The following is an 18,142-nucleotide window of genomic DNA, read 5'->3' as shown; positions in this document are numbered from 1 at the left end:
ATTATGAGTACCGAGTCATGCCGTACGGGTTAATGAATGCTCCATCAGTCTTCCAATCCTTTGTGGATGAGATTTTCAGGGACCTGCACGGGCAGGGTGTAGTGGTGTATATCGATGACATTCTGATATACTCCGCTACACGCGCCGAGCATGTGTCCCTAGTGCGCAGGGTGCTTGGTCGACTGTTGGAGCATAACCTGTACGTCAAGGCTGAGAAATGTCTGTTCTTCCAACAGTCCATCTCCTTCCTAGGGTACCGCTTTTCTGCATCAGGGGTAGAGATGGAGAATGACCGCATTTCAGCCGTGCGTAATTGGCCGACTCCAACCACGGTAAAGGAAGTGCAGCGGTTTTTAGGGTTTGCCAACTACTACCGGAGATTTATCCGGGGTTTTGGTCAGGTAGCGGCTCCCATTACCGCACTGCTGAAGGGAGGACCGGTGCGACTGCAGTGGACAGCTGGAGCGGACAGGGCGTTTGGTCACCTGAAGGCTCTGTTTACCTCAGCTCCCGTGCTGGCGCATCCTGATCCTTCCTTGGCATTCATAGTTGAGGTGGACGCGTCCGAGGCGGGGATAGGGGCTGTGCTGTCTCAGCGCTCGGGTACGCCACTAAAACTCCGCCCCTGTGCATTCTTTTCGAAGAGGCTCAGCCCGGCGGAGCGAAACTATGATGTGGGGGACCGGGAGTTGCTGGCTGTTGTCATGGCTCTGAAAGCGTGGAGACATTGGCTTGAGGGGGCAAGACACCCTTTTCTCATTTGGACTGACCACCGCAATCTGGAATACATCCGGGCGGCGAGGAGAATGAACCCTCGCCAGGCAAGGTGGGCCATGTTTTTCACCCGTTTTGATTTCACCCTTTCCTACAAACCAGGTTCCCAGAACGTTAAGGCAGACGCACTGTCCCGGCTGTATGATACAGAGGAGAGGTCCTCAGATCCCACTCCCCTCATTCCAGCCTCTCGCCTGGTGGCACCGGTGGTGTGGGAGGTGGACGCGGACATCGAACGGGCGTCACGTTCAGAGCCCATTCCACCTGACTGTCCAGTTGGGCGTATGTACGTTCCGTTTGATGTCCGCGATCGTTTGATCTGTTGGGCTCATACGTCACCCTCCTCTGGTCATCCTGGTATCGGTCGGACGGTGCGCTGCCTTTCTGGGAAGTACTGGTGGCCCACTTTAGCTAAGGACGTGCGGGTTTATGTTTCCTCCTGTTCGGTATGTGCACAGTGCAAGGCACCTAGACATCTGCCCAGAGGGAAATTACTACCCCTTCCCGTTCCACAGCGACCATGGTCACACCTATCGGTGGATTTCGTGACGGATCTTCCCCCGTCGCGGGGTAACACTACGATCCTGGTCGTTGTGGATCGGTTTTCTAAGTCCTGCCGTCTTCTTCCTTTGCCCGGTCTCCCTACGGCTCTACAAACTGCGGAGGCTCTGTTCACCCATGTATTCCGGCACTACGGGGTGCCTGAGGATATAGTTTCTGATCGGGGTCCCCAATTTACATCTAGAGTTTGGAGGGCGTTTATGGAACGCCTGGGGATCTCGGTCAGCCTTACCTCAGGTTTCCACCCCGAGAGTAACGGGCAGGTGGAAAGAGTAAACCAGGATGTGGGTAGGTTTCTGAGGTCCTATTGCCAGGACCGGCCGGGGGAGTGGGCAGCTTACATCCCCTGGGCGGAGATGGCCCAAAACTCCCTCCGCCACTCATCTACCAACCTATCACCGTTTCAGTGTGTGCTAGGTTACCAGCCGGTCCTGGCACCATGGCATCAGAGCCAGATTGAGGCTCCTGCGGTGGATGAATGGTTTCGGCACTCAGAAGAGACTTGGAACGCTGCCCATGTGCGGTTACAACGGGCTATCAGGAGACAAAAGGCGAGTGCCGACCGCCACCGCAGTGAGGCCCCGGTGTATGCACCGGGGGACCGGGTCTGGCTCTCGACCCGAAACCTGCCCCTTCACCTGCCCTGCCGGAAGCTGGGTCCGCGGTTTGTGGGGCCATTTAAAGTCCTGAGGAGACTGAACGAGGTTTGTTATAGGTTACAACTCCCCCCTGATTATCGTATTAATTCCTCGTTCCATGTGTCTCTCCTCAGGCCGGTGGTGGCTGGTCCGCTCCAGCAGTCTGAGGTGCGGGAGGTCCCTCCGCCCCCTCTTGACATCGAGGGGGTCCCGGCGTATACCGTAAGGGCCATCATGGATTCTAGACGTCGGGCGAGGGGCCTTCAGTACCTCGTGGAGTGGGAGGGGTACGGTCCGGAGGAGAGAAGCTGGGTACCGGTGGAGGACATTCTAGATCCATCCATGCTACAAGAGTTTCACCGTCTCCACCCGGATCGCCCTGCGCCTCGCCCTCCGGGTCGTCCCCGAGGCCGGTGTCGTCGCGCTGCTGGAGCCGCGCGTCAGGGGAGGGGTACTGTCACGACTTCCGCCGAGGTCGGCCCTTCTCCTTGTTCGGGTGGTGTTCGGCGGTCGACGTCACCGGCTTTCTAGTCGCCATCGATCTATTTTTCAGTTTCGTTTTGTTTTGTCTGTATTGTACACACCTGGTATCAATTCCCCCCATCATGTTCCCTATTTAACCCTCTGTCTTTCATTGATGTTTGTCCGTGATTGTTTGTACGTTAGGTGTTGTATTTGATACGTGTTCGTATTTGTTTCTTTCCATTTTATGGAATTGTGCATATATTTTGAGTAAAGACTCTGTGGTTTTCGCTCAGACCTGCGTCCTGCGTTTGACTCCAAACATTCTCCGCACACAACCCTGACAACCAGATAGGACTGCTTTCGGTTTTCACATTTTCTTGTTTTGTTGATTGTAGTGTTCTCATATATTCTTTATTAAATCATGTTGAACACTAGCCGCGCTGCGTTTTGGTCCTCTCCTTCATCCCAGGAAGAAAACCGTTACATATAGAGAACAGCTATTGCTTTGGGAGGTGCTGTATCTCTACCTGAAAATACATGAGCTAAGTGATTGATAGTTGGTATTCAGCAGTCATAAATGTATGCCTTCTTTACAAAATAGTGATTTTGTCAGACAGCATATGCAGCAGCTCTACAGAGATGAGATGATGACAAATGTAATTGTTATGGGATTTTTATGAATAATGACTAAATTGTGTATACATTTGACTTAGAATTATAACTAAACAGAATACTACTATGTTACTGTATGGATGTATGAATCTTATTATAATCATAATGCTGAATATAATGTGTGTAATTTTAATCAAGAATTGGAACAAGTAATGTCTGTTCCTTGTTAGAAAGAATGGAGTTATCATCAGACAGGCTGGAATGATGTGTTCCTTACAGGAAATTCTGTCTCTACCCAGGGAGGGGAGAGACCTTGGGCTGGTTGTAGATTGTTTAACAGGTGGCAGACAATGTAAGGAGGCTGTGAACTGTATTACCATTGTATCCGAGAGGAGGAAGGACATTTTAAAACCTATGACGTCATTATTATTATATAACCTGATGTAAATTGTACTATGATCAGTACTCTCGAGAATAAACGCTATTGATTGATTGATTTTGAGACTGGTTTCTGTCCATTTTATGCAAATAAGTATCTTACAAATTTTTATGAATGGGCAGAGTGTTTTAATTGAACATATAGGAATTAAATTCCTTTAACAGTAATATACACAACATCTGACATATTTTATTAAAGTAAAGACATTTGAATAAATGATGGTTAAGTGATGAGCAGTAATGGGAAGTCACTATCATCATGGAACTTGTATTAATTGTTTATGCTGTATTGTTACAGCGTTCAACCCAAATAATGGAAACCGAAATCAAAAAACGTGTTTTTTATCGAACCCAAACCGAACCAACTTCAAAAAGCAAGGGTGCAACTTTCACTGGGGGCAGGAGTGTTTTTTATGACCATGCGGACGCCTCTGAACAGTCGGGATGGCTGTTTGGAGTGTTTTTCTGACCGGATAAAAAGAATAATACTAAAAAATATTATGTCCCCCCCATTTCTAAAACCAAAGTTGCGCCCCTATCAAAAAGCACTAATCTCTCAGCACTAAAAACCACAGATAATTTTTTTGCCCCTCCCGTGGTTAGAAACCTATATCTAGGCAAATGTTCTCAGTGCAACTATGTTGATGGACATGGAAATACTTTATTTTTGCCAAGCTTGTACAATGCTTTTACTTTACATGGCATTTGCATTTGTAATAATGAGGTTAACAAAATGTCTAATATTGCTGTCAAAACAAAGGGAAACTGTGGTCTTCTTTTGAGTTTGCAGATCCTGCAGTGTGTGAGTATGAGGCAAATAGGCTGTCAGTGGTTAAAGGTGTGTTTACACATGGGGCACAATCTGGGCCTCAAATGTCACTGTGGTTTTGGTAATGGATAGAGAATGGAAATTCAGCCCAACAGTGTTAGCAGGAATAACAACTTAGGGATGGTTTCTATATTGATTGTCCACCACTCATGGAAAATGGAGCAGAAAATACGTTGGAAAGATTTTAGTACCCTGATGTGCTCTTGTTAGAAAATGTGTTTTCCCCTCAACATATTCTAATCGGGATTCCCCTTCGCCCCTCCCTCAAAAATCAAGACAAAACTGATAAAATAGAAAAAAATTAACCAGCTCTGATTTACATTGCTTTGACTGAAAGGTTAGCCACAATCTGACATTTGCATTGGTTTTAAGTTTGTGGTGTCTCTCTTAAAGTAATTTTTTTTAATTAAATAAAAAATAAACAAAAGAAAGTTACATAACAATAACAAGGCTAGATACAGGGGCTACCGGTACCAAGTCAATGTGCAGGGGTTCAGATTAGGTAAGGTCGAGGTAATTTGTAAAGTGACTGTGCATAGATAATAAACAACAAGTAGTATGGGGGATCAATGTAAGTAGTCTGGTTGGCCATTTGATTAATTGTTCAGCAGTCTTATGGCTTGGGGGTAGAAGCTGTTTAGGAGCCTTTTGATCCTAGACTCTGCATTCCGGTACCACTTGCCTTGCGGTAGCAGAGAGAACAGTCTGTGACTTGGGTGACTGGAGTCGTTGACAATTTTTGTGGCCTTCCTCTGACACTGCCTAGTATATAGGTCCTGGATGGCAGGAAGCTTGGCCCCAGTGATGTACTGGGCCGTTCGCACTACCCTCTGTAGCGCCTTACAGTCAGATCCCGACCAGTTGCCATACCAGGCAGTGATGCAATCGGTAAGGATGCTCTCGATGGTGCAGGTGTTGAACTTTTTGAGGATCTGGGGACCCATGCCAAATCTTTCCAGTCTCCTGAGGGGGAAAATGTGTTGTCGTGCGCTCTTCACAACTGTCTTGGTGTGTTTGGACCATGATAGTTCGTTGGTGATGTGGACACCAAGGAACTTTAAACTCTCGATCCTCTCCACTTCAGCCCCGTCGATGTTAATGGGGGCCTGTACGGCCCTCCTTTTCCTGTAGTACACAATAAGCTCCTTTGTCTTGCTCACATTGAGGGAGAGGTTGTTGTCCTGGCACCACACTGTCATGTCTCTGACCTCCTCCCTATAGGCTGTCTCATCGTTGTCGTGATCAGGCCTACCAGTGATCACAAAAGAGTGATCAAATTAAGATTCTACTCCTGTACATTCATGCAGTTCATTTCAATATATAGCTAACTCTACTGTACAAAAAAACTATCTCAAAATGCAAATGTTCCTTACTTCATCACTGGGAAAGATGCAAAACCATCCACATTCCCCTCCCTCCCTCTCTCCATTCCACCTTCTTTCTACTCCACCCATCCATCCATTATAATATAAAAATAGGTAGAATGCCCATATTTCCAGTTCAGGGCTGTGGTTTGTTGAGGTTGAGGTATGGATGTGTGTGGTGGTGTGTGTGTCGTCCTGGGCTGGTTGGTACTGATCCTGGCTGGCCATCAGCTGACTGAGGGAACCGGTCTGCAGCTTCCAGGAGACTACTCCATCTATGGTCTCTTTCCCCTACACAAGTTGGCCCCCTCGAGCTCCAACCTACCAGACCTGGGAGCCTGTAAAGAGTAAGTACAATAGCAAAGATCTCACAAGAGGACATGTTTTGTTAATCTATTTCCCTGGCATTTTAGTTAACTTTAGAGAATCAGGGAATTATTGGGACTTGAATCAAACACTTTCTTTATATTATAGATTCATTTTGATTCTGCTTGCAATTCTCTCCTATTCAGAGGCAAATTTAATAAACATGGCTATCATTTGATACAAGCCATGAGATTCGCTTTGGAGGAGATCAACAACGGTACCAAAAACCAGCATCTTCTCCCAGGGGTATCACTGGGTTACCAGGCGTATGACACCTGCAATCAACCAGCCAGTGTGTTGGCCACTCTTGCCATGCTGGCCCAACAGTACCAGAGAACTTTAGGGAACAACACAGGTGGTGACCAGAGGGCAGTGGCAGTGATCGGGCCTGATAGTAGCAGTTACACCTTCACACCTGCTGCAGTGCTGGGCTCTTATCTAGTGCCACAGGTACAGTGTATGGTCACCAGTAAAACTAATGCTAATATCTATTATCTCTAGGCTAAGAATGGAATACAGTTGTGACCATTTGTTTTAGTCTTATTTTGCTCTTCCTTTTGATCTTACTTGTTTTTTCAAACCTATTTATATATGTAAATATTTATTCTTCTTGCCTCCTATACTTTATACTTTGTCCTCCTCCTCTTCTTCTTCCTCCTCTTATTTATCCCCCTCCCCATCCTCCTCCTCCCTCTCCTCTTCCTCCTCCTCCTCCTCCTCCTCCTCTTATCTGTGATATTTTTCCTAGATCTCCTATGAAGCCTCCAATGAGATGCTGAGTAACAAGCTCCTCTACCCAGCCTTCTTACGCACCATCCCCAGTGACAAGAACCAGGTGGACGCCATGGTCCAGCTGCTGGTGCGTTTTAACTGGACCTGGATCGTTCTACTGGGCAGCGATGACTCCTACGGCCTCCAGGGCATAGAGAGTCTCTCCCTTCAGGCTGCTCACTTTGACATCTGCATCGCCTACCAAGGGGTCATCCCCGAACTCACCTCCACCAACAACCAGACCATGAGGAACATAGTCAAGAACATTGTGAAGACCAAAGTCAACACTATTGTCGTGTTCTCCAGTAAGACCAAAGTCAGTCAGTTCTTCCCGTTTGTCATAGAGCAGGGTGTAACTGGTAAGGTGTGGATAGGGACAGAGGACTGGTCAGTCACCACTCTAGTGTCGGGGATACCAGGTATTCACACCATTGGGACTGTACTAGGCATCTCCATCAAATACACAGCAATAACTGGGTTTGAGGAGTTCGAAAGCCATGCTGTTCCAAAGTTACTTAGTGGCACCTCCAATGACACGATGGACCTGAGTGTTGAATGTTTGCAAAATACGGACCTCTCCAGCGTGGCACCAGAAAACTTCTCTTTGGGGGACTATGATATCAAATCCTCTTATAATGTTTACAAGGCTGTGTATGCTGTGGCACATGCACTGCATCAAGCACTTGGTTGTGGCTTGGATAAATGCCAAAAGTCTGAAGTGCTACCTTGGCAGGTTAGTGTTTTCAAAATGGTGGTACTGTAGTCAAAAAGCCTGCTCTAAAGAATGCGAAGTCCACTATACACTTGATTGCCATGTACTATTGGAAATCAACAGTAAATCATGTTTACTATCACAGGTATGTTACAGTCATGTTTAGTGCATGTTCATTGTCTTCTGTCTATCCCTCAGCTTCTGCCACTGTTAAAGCAGGTGAGATTCTCTGTTGGGAACTCCTCTATTTACTTTAATGAGAACGGAGACCCGCCCACAGGATATGACATCGTGACCTGGATTTGGAGGGGAACAGAGTGGTCTCTCCGTGAGGTGGGCTCTTATACTGCAGACCCCAATGACCTCACAGTGGACCCTGCTCAAATTGAATGGGGTAGTAACGACGGATACACAGGAAAAGTAAAGGCTCAGAATTACAGCATTTGCACAGTAGTATTATAATCATACCCATTGTCAGATGAAATTGCAGAATAGTTTTTGGGTACTATAGAAATAGAAAGAGAAAACCCTGGTTATAGGTGGACGAGGAACGTCGGTGTGTGTTTCTGGGTGTGTCTAGGAGGTGCCTCCGTCGATATGCTCCCCAGAATGCCCTAAAGGACACAGGAAGCTGCAGACGGGACAACACAAGTGCTGCTTCGACTGCCTGGCCTGTGCTGCTCACAACTTCCTCAACAAGACTGGTGAGATTACAGATTACACCAACCAGTTGTCGTGTATGCCCATCCATTGTCCAAGCCCTGTCTGTTAAAGAACATTCCATTTGTACTGTTTGAAAGTGTCCAGCGGGTGGCATATGTTGCCCTTCCATAAACTCCTATAGCAGGTGGTAGCACTAGTTTTCAAGTTTCAAGTTTTAATGTCACATGCACACAAGTACAGTAAAATGGCTTTCTTGCTAGCTCTAACCCCAACAATGCACTAATCAATAACAATGTAATACAAAAAATAACAAGGTACAACTAAAACACACAATATATAAAAATAAGAAACAAGAAGAACACAATAAAGTAAGTAAGCATACTATATACAGGGTCAGTTCCAATACCATATTTACAATGTGCAGGGATACTGGATCGATAGAGGTAGATATGTACAGCGGTAAGGCGACGAGGCATCAGGATATATGATAAACAGGGTAGCAGCAGCATATATGATGATTGTATGTGAGTGTGTGTAGAGTCAGTATGTATGTACATATTATGTGTGTGAGCAAATTATGGAGTGAGTGTTTATATGTGTGTTGGAGTAGCAGTGTGTGTAGTGTGTAGGGCCCTTTGAGTGTGCATAGAGAATCAAATACAAAGGTCAACTCAGACAGTTTGTGTAGACATTTTGTTAGCTATTTAGCAGTCTACTCGAATAACACATGATGGGAATACGATCTCTGATGGTGTTGTAATCACTGCTATCCATTCAACTATGGAGATGATTTTAATCTCAATTAATGAATGTAGCTAAACCCCTTAATCTTTGGAAACTTGGTACTATAAATATTGAACTGACCCCAGCATTGATGTTATGGTATGTCACTCTTTAGGATCCACCCGGTGCCAGATGTGTGAGCTTTACCAGTGGTCCCCGGCGGAGAGCGAGGTGTGTCTGGATCGGGCGGTCCTAGTGCTGGCCTGGGGCGGTCCCCTGTCTATCGCCCTGCTACTCTTCCTGGCTCTGACCTTGCTCATGACCCTGGGGACAGGGGTCATCTTCCTCCTCAACCTGGGCACCCCTGTGGTCAAGTCGGCCGGCGGGCACACCTGCCTGGTGATGCTTCTGGCCCTAACCGCTGCAGCTGCCAGTGCCCTGTGCCACTTTGGCCTCCCGTCTCAGACTGACTGCCTTCTCAAGCAGCCTCTCTTCGTCTTCAGCTTCACCGTGTGTCTGGCTTGTGTCACCGTCCGTTCCTTCCAGGTAGTGTGCATCTTTAAGTTGTCCTCCAAGCTTCCCCGGGCTTATGATACCTGGACTAAGAACCATGGGCCTGAAGTCACCGTCCTCGTTGTTTCCATGACAGTTTTGTTGATCTCTGTGCTCCGTGTTACTCTAAACCCCCCGTACCCCTCCCAGGACGTGGACTTCTACTCCGACAGCATCGTCACGGAGTGTAGTGACACACTCTCTTTTTGGGCCATGATAGAGCTAGCCTACGTCTCTCTGCTCAGCATGCTCTGCTTCTCCTTCAGTTACATGGGCAAAGACCTGCCAGCCAACTACAATGAGGCCAAGTGTATCACCTTTAGTCTCATGATATACATGATCTCCTGGATCAGCTTCTTCACCATCTATTTTGTCAGCAGGGGGGAATTTGCCATGGCCATGCATGTGCTGGCCATAGTGTCCAGTGTGCTCGGTATACTTGGTGGCTACTTCATGCCCAAGGTCTACATCATGGTGCTGAGGCCCCAAATGAACACAACGGCCCATTTCCAAAACTGTATTCAGATTTATACCATGAACAAAGACTGAAAGATATGTTTTCATCATAGATTTGCGTTTTGCATTTCTGGATACTTATTCCCAATCCATTGTATGGCTTTAAAAATGACATAGTAAATGTTGCTCTGCTCTTAGCTAGTAGAAAATACATGTTGCCCTTGCACATTTAAGTGTATGTATAACTTTCTCTAACATGGTTGTAATGTAGTCATGATAGCTTTTTAAAGCACTTATTTTTAAGTGTGTGTTTTTACTGGGGGGAATTGAGAACCAAAGCGAACCTTCTTTAGCTGCAGCTGGTGTTGTGGTCTTTCTTCAGTGTCTGTGTGTGATATGTCTGGTCTCCAAAATGTGGAAAAAGTCAAGGGGTCTGAATACTTTCTGAAGGCACTGTATGGGCAGGCCATAGAGAGGTGCCTTGCCTTCTGTTGGTGTGAGTGCCCGTCTGTCTGTGTGCCCTCTCACTAGGTATCTGCGGTGGCAGGATTCAGGAGCTCAATGGGACAGCTGATTTAAACCCATACAGATGCCTATAAAGGGAAACTATTGCAAAATTTATATGTGGATTTTCCTGAATTTGTTAATCAAATGTGAGAAGACATTTCATGGAGGAGGATCATATGAACTGGTTAGAACAGAATTGGTGAACTGCAAGATCCACTACAATTTGGTCAAAAAGAACAATCCTGGACAAAAGATAGGTTGTTATTATAGGTTTATTGTCATGCACGTAGTTTTAAGAGCTTCTTTAATGCAATATAAACTATCAGAACAATAGCAACAGTGCTATTACAAAGTATACCAACAAACTAGTCCCTTTATAAAAGATACATCCATCCAAACATAACATATTAATAATAAAAGAGAAATATCCTCAAATAATTGCTGGTAGTTACTGTTACGTCTAGCATAACACATGAACTCCACTGGAGTAAGCAATAATTTCACCATAAATTCAAATTTCACAATAAAATATAACTCAATAATGACCTAAATTCTTCAATACAAACAAAAAAACTAATGTGATAAAACAAGTAGGAGAAATAACAATCTTCACAAAAAAGTGACAACCCTCACTTCAAATATGCCATAAATCAAATGTGCCACACATATATGGCCATCAATGTGATGAGACAATAAGAGCTCAGTAAACCCACAACGGTGGAGGTGGTTGGAAATGCATATTTCCTACACAGTGAGGGACATACAGTCCAGTGTTTCCCTCAGGTTTTACAGTGATTCCAGTAACTCTCTCTACCAGGGCCTCCAGACTGGACCTTTAACTCCTTTGTCCTGGAGCGTGGCGGTGTGACGGAAGATGGAGGAAACTGGGGAGGTGGAGCGGCCCATCGGGCTGCTGCAGGATCTCTGGGCCTGGGAGGAGAGCTGCTGTTGGAGCCCCTGAAGAGGTCTAGCGGAGGTGGTGGTGGTGTCTCCCTTGGGGCTTCCAGACAGGAACTGCAGAGACTCCCTCCAACACTGTGAGTAACCCTTGCTGTAGTCCCTCTGAGATGGAGCCGGCTGCGGCTGCTGCTGCTGCCTAAGGAATCTCACGGTCATCTCCAGGATGTCGGCTTTCTCCAGCTTGGTATTGGGGTCCTCTTTGTGGAACTCCTTCTCCAGGATGAGCTTGAGCTGCTCTATGCAGCCGTTAATACGATCTCGACGCATCTTCTCCACGATGGGTTTCCTTATCTGAGGAGGCAGAGAAGAACATTTGATTAGTCGACAGTTCTAATATATGACACCAAGAAATTCAGTCAAATACTACAAAAAGCCACAATATACATGAATATACACATTTTATACTGTATATACACACACATTGATTGAACCTAATACATACCTTAATGTCTTTTTCTGTGAACTTCAGATGGTGGAAAGAGGAGAAGTTAGTTAAGCAGGGAGCCATGTCCATGTGAGAGTGACAGGTCTGTTGGCTACTTTTTCTGGGCTGCAGAGTGTGGTCTGGGCCCTCTGAGGGATCTCTCCCCCTTTATATAGCAAGGGATTAGCATGACAAAGCCATGTGGCCCAGGCCCAGCTGGGGTTCCCACACTACTGAGACCACAGGGCTGCCCATCGCAACAATAGGAGAAACATCAATAACTTGATGGGTAACGGGGTAGTAGAGGCAATACAGGGATGTTTCCCAAGATAAGCAGCAACTATTGATTAATAATACATTAATACATTATACATGTAATTAACATTCCAACATAATGACAGGTAAAAACAAGTGAAATGGAGACACATTTTTGAAGGGAATAGCCCTCTTCAAAGAGACTAATTTAGACCATAAAGAAAATATCTAAATTAGACCATGAAGAAAATATCTAAGTAGTTTCAGTTCATTAAATGTTCTAGTTGACGTCCTGAGAACCCTTTCATCTAACACAATCAAGCCAGTATAGAATTCACAAATAAAATTAATCTTTAGAGTTTTCTTTCTCCAAGCAATATTCATTATAATTAACCAAAAATGAGTTGAATTGTTGCATAGTTTCGACAAAAGAGATAAAATCCGGATACAATTCATTTTATTTAAGCAGCCAATTGTGCAATAGAGTGTTTACAACACTTTTTTAAAGTTAGTGGTATAATAACCAGTAGGCTATTATTGTTATGAAATGATACTAATGCTAAATGATGCTAATGCTAAATGATGCTAATGTCTGATACAGAAGACAATCACATAGACACAGGCTGTTGCTGTGTTGGAATGTGGGGATCACACACACTTATGTATACTTCAGACTTTTCTCACACGTCCAGAGGTATGCAGAGGGAGGAGGTTGTGTGCCCACACACACACCACACTGTCCTCACACTCACCCCTCGCACACACTCCGTCCAGACAAGCAGTCTCCCCACTGACAGACAGTTGAGTCATTGAACCATTGTGTTATCTGTTGTCTGTATATCTGTTCTCATTGGCTGTTGAGTGTGGGAAAGCTCAAGACAACTCATGCCCACGCGTGGATTTATTGCACCCAGGAAAGGTTAATTCAAGAATGCATTGTCTCACAGCAACAGTTTATTTTTCCAATTGAAAGTAGCCCTATGACTGAAGAGTTATTATATCTCCTGGAGGTAAATATTATGGCATTGAATACAAAGAAGAGGCACTACAGTGTAACGCTGTAACTAATAAGATAAATGGATACTTTCCCAAGAAAAATCCCAGAACTTCTAGCTATGATCTTTGATGGACTATGTGCTGCTGGGCCAGGGTGGGGAGACTGGGGACAATGCCACAGTCACTGGCACTCTGCCATGGTTGTGGTTCAGGCAGCGCAAAGGTCACAGATGTGTGGCCTGGCCTGTGGGTGCTGTGAGGAGAAGTCTCTCCTCCTAGTTTCCCACCAGTCACCAGCACTGGGGTAGATGAGCTACAAAAGCCAGGCCGCTCCCCCAATGCCCCATTGGGAATGTTAATTGATCCTTTGTCACATGACAAACAGAAACCCTATGTCACAGACCATCTGGAAAAAATCTAGTTAATGGTGCCTTGCACATCGACAAAGAGCTACACGATCGCCCTGTCTTTTTCTTCCACTTTGGCCTGGATGAACATTGAACGTTTTCCATGAAGGCAGTTAGAGCTACTCATAAAGGGGAATTTGTCAACTTCATCTATACAAAAATTATTTACCTGTTAGCTAGACATCACCTTTCGGGCTATCCGTGAATTGACCACATTGACAGTGTGGTGACGAGACAGTTTGGCTAGCCTTTGTCCGTGACTCTTTAAGTGTGTGTGAACAGTGACCCACCCACAGACTCAATTCCTGCCATACACTCTGGACTGCCAGGCCTGTGGAGGAGTAAGGCAGGTTCCCATCAGCCCTCTGCCTTTGGGAGTGTGCTAGCCCCTGTTTCCCACACTCTCTGTCCATTCACTGGCCTCAATAAGGGGACAATAGAAGTGTGTCTTGTTACACATCACATTAGCCACGGTGTTTGATCTCTGGTTGGAGGGAGAGAGGGAGCCATAGCCACCGCCAGACCATCTGCAGGACTAACCCTGAGAAACTTCAGCCATGCCTATGGGGGGAGGAGGGGGGATGGGGGGGTGGAATACATGTGACTCAGCTAGTCATGGCCTAGACTGACGACCATGATTAGTTGATTATTTGTATCTGGTGTGTTAGCAAAGAGGTTGGAACAAAAACTTGACAAAAAAATAGTTAAAATATTCAAGTTTAAGGTCATCAAAGTTTACTCTTCTTAAGAACTATATAAATGTTCAAGTTGGTGATTCACTTTTTGCCACTACTCTGCACTAAATGTACTGCTAAAGATCAGGACATACTATATATCATACGATATTAATCACATCCCTTAATCCGTAGTGTGATTATTTGGTGTGAACGAACCAGTTAAAAAGAATAGGTTATGTTCTATGTGAGTGAGGTATAGACATATATAGTAGATAGGATATACATTTAGACAGGTGTCCTCAGTAATGTGGTGTTCTTGATGGGAGCCCTTCATAGTTATGGGCATGCATTCCTCTGCAAAAAGTCCTTATTTTAGGCACAGATTTTGTCCAACCACAAATCAACAATAGGTTTCAAGGTTTGGTTTTGTCAACCAGGAACCAATATTGATCTGACATCTCTGGGCAGTAGGATAGGTGCTCCTCACAATCTAGATTTAGGTTTGTCAATATACTTACTAGATAGTATACTGTCGTCTTTATAAATTTGTGGATTAAAAAGTTAGCCATACTACTGATGTCATCAGAATGGATGTGGGTGGTGAACTTTGTGCAGATATGAGTTGATACAACAGAGAAAATAGAACCAAAAATGTCAATGTTGAGAAACTTCAATTGAAGTTCATTTATTTTCAAAAGCTTTATGACATGTCACTCCAAATAGTGTAATTTAAATCAATAAAGGCAAACAAACAAACTTACACAAACTCGTGTTGAATGCACAACATCACTTTATGAATGGTGTCTCTTTGAAGTTAGAATGAACATTTTAGCATTTTCCTTGAACATTGTAGCTCATCTACCCCAGTATTATGTATTATTAATAACATACATTTTACATAATCATGACATGATGTACATTTAAAGTAGATTCCTTGGATCCATTTGAAGCATAATATTCATACATCACCAAATTGATACATTGTATCATTGTGACAATTCATTGTAAATTGTTTTTTTTTTTAAATGCAAAAAAACAGGTGGTGTCACTGACACCAAATAAACAGTAGCAACCCATTATGGGTTAGACATACAATAAAAGTATGTTATTAGCATAATTTAACTCTGTTTGTATTTTCAGAGTTATCGTTCTCAGACAAGAACATGCATAATAGTAACACTATTAATTCAGTGTACATTTTCATATACAGAGTATGTATCCAAACCAATCTGAATCATTTCATAGAATCCTTCCTTTCAAAGGAATACTGGCAAAATATGCCCTTGCTTCATCTGGATGAAAACTATCGACGTAGCATCTCTTGCCAAATGCAAAAGAATTAGACCTCCGTCACTCCGAACATCACTGTCCATGCCTGTCATAATATAGACTGGCCTGTCCAATTCCGTTTGTCTGACATGAAAAAGTCTGAAGCATTGCTTTACCAGGGCCTCCAGAGTGGATGGGAGACGGGGCACATCACACCCTTGGTGGTGGCCTGGTGGACTGGGGAGCCCGGCGGGGAGAAGGACCAGGGAGCCTGACTGTGTTGGCTGGATGTCTGCAGGCTCTGAAAGTGGCTCAACAGCGAGCTGTAGGACTGTGTCTTCACCTCACACTGAGACAGGAAGCTGACAGCGTCCTGCACACAGCGAGAGTAGCCCTCATTGGCTGCTGCAGTGGAGGAACTTCCTGCCTGCTGCTGGCGGCTCAGGAAATAGACAGTCATCTCTAAGATGTCGGCCTTCTCCTGCTTGGAGTCGGGCTGCTGGCGGAGGAACTCGGGACCCAGGAGGGACTTGAGCTGCTCGATGCTGGTGTTGATGCGATCCCTACGCATCTTCTCCACCACTGGCTTCCTTATCTGCACAAAGAGAAAACAAGGAACAATTTAGTAAACTTGATCTGCCCTGTACTAGTATCAACAGCAGTAGAATAAGTACGAAATGTATTTATGTATTCAAAGACTTAAAAGCATTTGTTTACCTTAGTAAGTGAGAGGTGCTGCTTAGGGTTAGCCACCTGTCTAATCATAGTGGGTGCCAATGGATATAGCAGTAGTAGTTCTGTTGAGCTGAAGTCTCAGTAAAGAGCCAATTGGATATGTGCTGTCTTCCCTCTGGTTCTCCCTCCTATTTATACTCTTAAATCTCCATATGAATGTGTGGGTCTTGGGCTTGTTGGAGTTTCTCACAGTCCGGAGCCAATGAGAGGGCTGGGAATGGCATTGATAGATGCTGGGCTGCCACATGCTCAATGAAGTGTTTATTGCTGAGGGGACAAAGAGTGTGCCTCCAGGGAGCAGGTGGAGGGATGGGGAGGGAGAGGGATGGGTGGGAGGGAGGGAGGGAGGGACAGGCAGGGAGAGGGAGTGGAGGGAGGGGAGCGGACATGGCGCCGCGTTGTGGATCTGGGAAAGTGGTGACCTCAGAGGAAGGAGTATGCTCGTCTCTTGCCAGGATCACAGAATAAAGGGTGAGCACAAAGTGTTTTGGCACAGGGCACACGTGGGTGTGAGACTGAGATAGGACTGTGATTCAAATAGCTCATGGGGCTACTGTGTGTCCACTAACTTAATCAAACAGGTTGCTTTCAATAGTCTAACTTCATATCCATGAGGATCTGTTCATACCCTTGGATCTTTGGTGACATGCCATGTCATGTAAATATGTATTAATGGGGTGATGATTGGGCAACATTAAGTTTTAAGTTCAACTTTGGTGTGATCTGTATATTTGTTAGGTAGTAGATTTATGTGTTATAAACATTGCACAGTTGTAACTGCCATGAATAGTCTGCATTGTAACCCAGTATATATCCAGAATTGAGTTTTGGAAACAAACACATGTAGATGTAGATTGCCAGCGTTGCTACAGCACACACCTGCTCGCCCTGCCTGTGTCCCAGTCACACGCTCCCCCTTCCTGCCCCAGTGGAACGTGAGAGCCGCCGTGCTCCTGTGCTTCCCACACTTCAGTGTTAATGACACTGGGGCGAACAGACAAAGGAAGTGTGCCCCGTCAAACAAAGCTCGAGTGACCAGGGCCCCCTCCTCCCTACTGCCCATGCACAGTGCAGTCAACAAGGCTCTCACAGGGATCTCACAGGAACACCATCTGGACAGATTGGACACTTATCACCCAATGGACCATGTGAGACCTGCTCTGTGAGAAACAGGGAGATTAAATAGAATGAGTGAGAAAGTAAGAGAGGGAAATAAAATAAAAAGTCAAACGTCAAAGTCTTTTAGATATTATGATGACTATTTGACTAATACATGAAAATGTACGATTTTATATTATAAACTGGGTGTTTCGAGCCCTGAATGCTGATAGGCTGACAGCCATGGTATATCTGACCGTATACCAGGGGTATGACAAAACATTTATTTTTACTGCTCCAATTATGTTGGTAACCAGTTTATAATAGCAAAAAGTCACATCGGGGGTTTGTGATATATGGCCAATATACCACGGCTAAGGGCTGTATCCAGGCACTCCGCGTTGCGTTGTGCATAAGAACAACCCTTAGTCGTCCTATTCTGGCCATATATCACACCTCCTTGGGCCTTATTGCGTAATTATACTATTACCACCAAATCAAATAGTCCATATGAATAACTAATATAAATTTTAGCAATACCATTTTAAAGGGCACCTCCAACCTGTTCATTTGGATCAGGGCCATTGTATTTGATTAATTCATGCACTTCTTATTGCCACATGAGATACACAGAGTCATCCTCATTTCAAAGCAGGCGAAACACAAAGATCTTACAGCATATTCAACATGACAGAGCTCTATGCTGACCTTTTTTACAAGAAGTACGTGTGCGCCTAAGTTGAAAACTATAGGAGAACACAAAGAAATTTAGGAGCACAATGAAAAATATTTGAGGTAATAAAGCTAGAATAGTACATTTAAATTCCAGATCGCACATTAAAATATTTAAGCTCATATGTGAGTAAAATGGTCGCACTGTAGAGCCCTGC

The 18,142-nt window shown here is 44.8% G+C and overlaps 3 protein-coding genes across 3 annotated transcripts; 1 reads left to right on the top strand and 2 right to left on the bottom strand.

Annotated features, from left to right (window-relative positions):
* The first annotated feature begins 5,846 nt into the window (after window positions 1-5,846).
* LOC129861450 (taste receptor type 1 member 1-like) lies at window positions 5,847-10,619 on the top strand. The gene is made up of 6 exons (XM_055932825.1): window positions 5,847-6,028; window positions 6,194-6,497; window positions 6,796-7,551; window positions 7,729-7,950; window positions 8,111-8,234; window positions 9,092-10,619. Exons 1-6 carry the CDS (start codon window positions 5,847-5,849, stop codon window positions 10,015-10,017), a joined length of 2,514 nt encoding a protein of 837 aa, XP_055788800.1. The 3' UTR covers window positions 10,018-10,619.
* Window positions 10,620-10,685: 66 nt separating this feature from the next.
* On the bottom strand, window positions 10,686-11,945 carry LOC129860956 (transcription factor HES-5-like). The gene is made up of 2 exons (XM_055931923.1): window positions 11,834-11,945; window positions 10,686-11,682 (listed from the first exon to the last, which is right to left on the bottom strand). The coding sequence occupies exons 1-2, from the start codon at window positions 11,903-11,905 to the stop codon at window positions 11,242-11,244; spliced, it is 513 nt and encodes a 170-aa protein (XP_055787898.1). The 5' UTR covers window positions 11,906-11,945; the 3' UTR covers window positions 10,686-11,241.
* Window positions 11,946-14,804: 2,859 nt separating this feature from the next.
* On the bottom strand, window positions 14,805-16,271 carry LOC129860955 (transcription factor HES-5-like). Its single transcript, XM_055931922.1, has 2 exons — window positions 16,137-16,271; window positions 14,805-16,014 (listed from the first exon to the last, which is right to left on the bottom strand). The coding sequence occupies exons 1-2, from the start codon at window positions 16,182-16,184 to the stop codon at window positions 15,592-15,594; spliced, it is 471 nt and encodes a 156-aa protein (XP_055787897.1). The 5' UTR covers window positions 16,185-16,271; the 3' UTR covers window positions 14,805-15,591.
* Between the last annotated feature and the right edge of the window lie 1,871 nt (window positions 16,272-18,142).

Source organism: Salvelinus fontinalis, chromosome 8 (assembly GCF_029448725.1).
Source record: "Salvelinus fontinalis isolate EN_2023a chromosome 8, ASM2944872v1, whole genome shotgun sequence".
In the NCBI taxonomy this organism is placed as follows: Eukaryota; Metazoa; Chordata; class Actinopteri; order Salmoniformes; family Salmonidae; genus Salvelinus; species Salvelinus fontinalis.
Note: the sequence above shows the minus strand (reverse complement) of the source record. Positions and strands in the feature narration are given on the sequence as shown.

Excerpts from the sequence above, each read along its gene's own strand:
- LOC129861450 (XM_055932825.1), top strand. The coding sequence starts at position 5,847 with ATGGATGTGTGTGGTGGTGTGTGTGTCGTCCTGGGCTGGTTGGTACTG. Across the intron at positions 6,029-6,193 it reads GACCTGGGAGCCTGTAAAGA|AGGCAAATTTAATAAACATG; the intron begins GTAAGTACAATA and ends TCTCCTATTCAG. Across the intron at positions 6,498-6,795 it reads GCTCTTATCTAGTGCCACAG|ATCTCCTATGAAGCCTCCAA; the intron begins GTACAGTGTATG and ends TATTTTTCCTAG.
- LOC129860956 (XM_055931923.1), bottom strand. The coding sequence starts at position 11,905 with ATGGACATGGCTCCCTGCTTAACTAACTTCTCCTCTTTCCACCATCTG. Across the intron at positions 11,683-11,833 it reads TCACAGAAAAAGACATTAAG|ATAAGGAAACCCATCGTGGA; the intron begins GTATGTATTAGG and ends CTGCCTCCTCAG.
- LOC129860955 (XM_055931922.1), bottom strand. The coding sequence starts at position 16,184 with ATGATTAGACAGGTGGCTAACCCTAAGCAGCACCTCTCACTTACTAAG. Across the intron at positions 16,015-16,136 it reads AGCACCTCTCACTTACTAAG|ATAAGGAAGCCAGTGGTGGA; the intron begins GTAAACAAATGC and ends CTCTTTGTGCAG.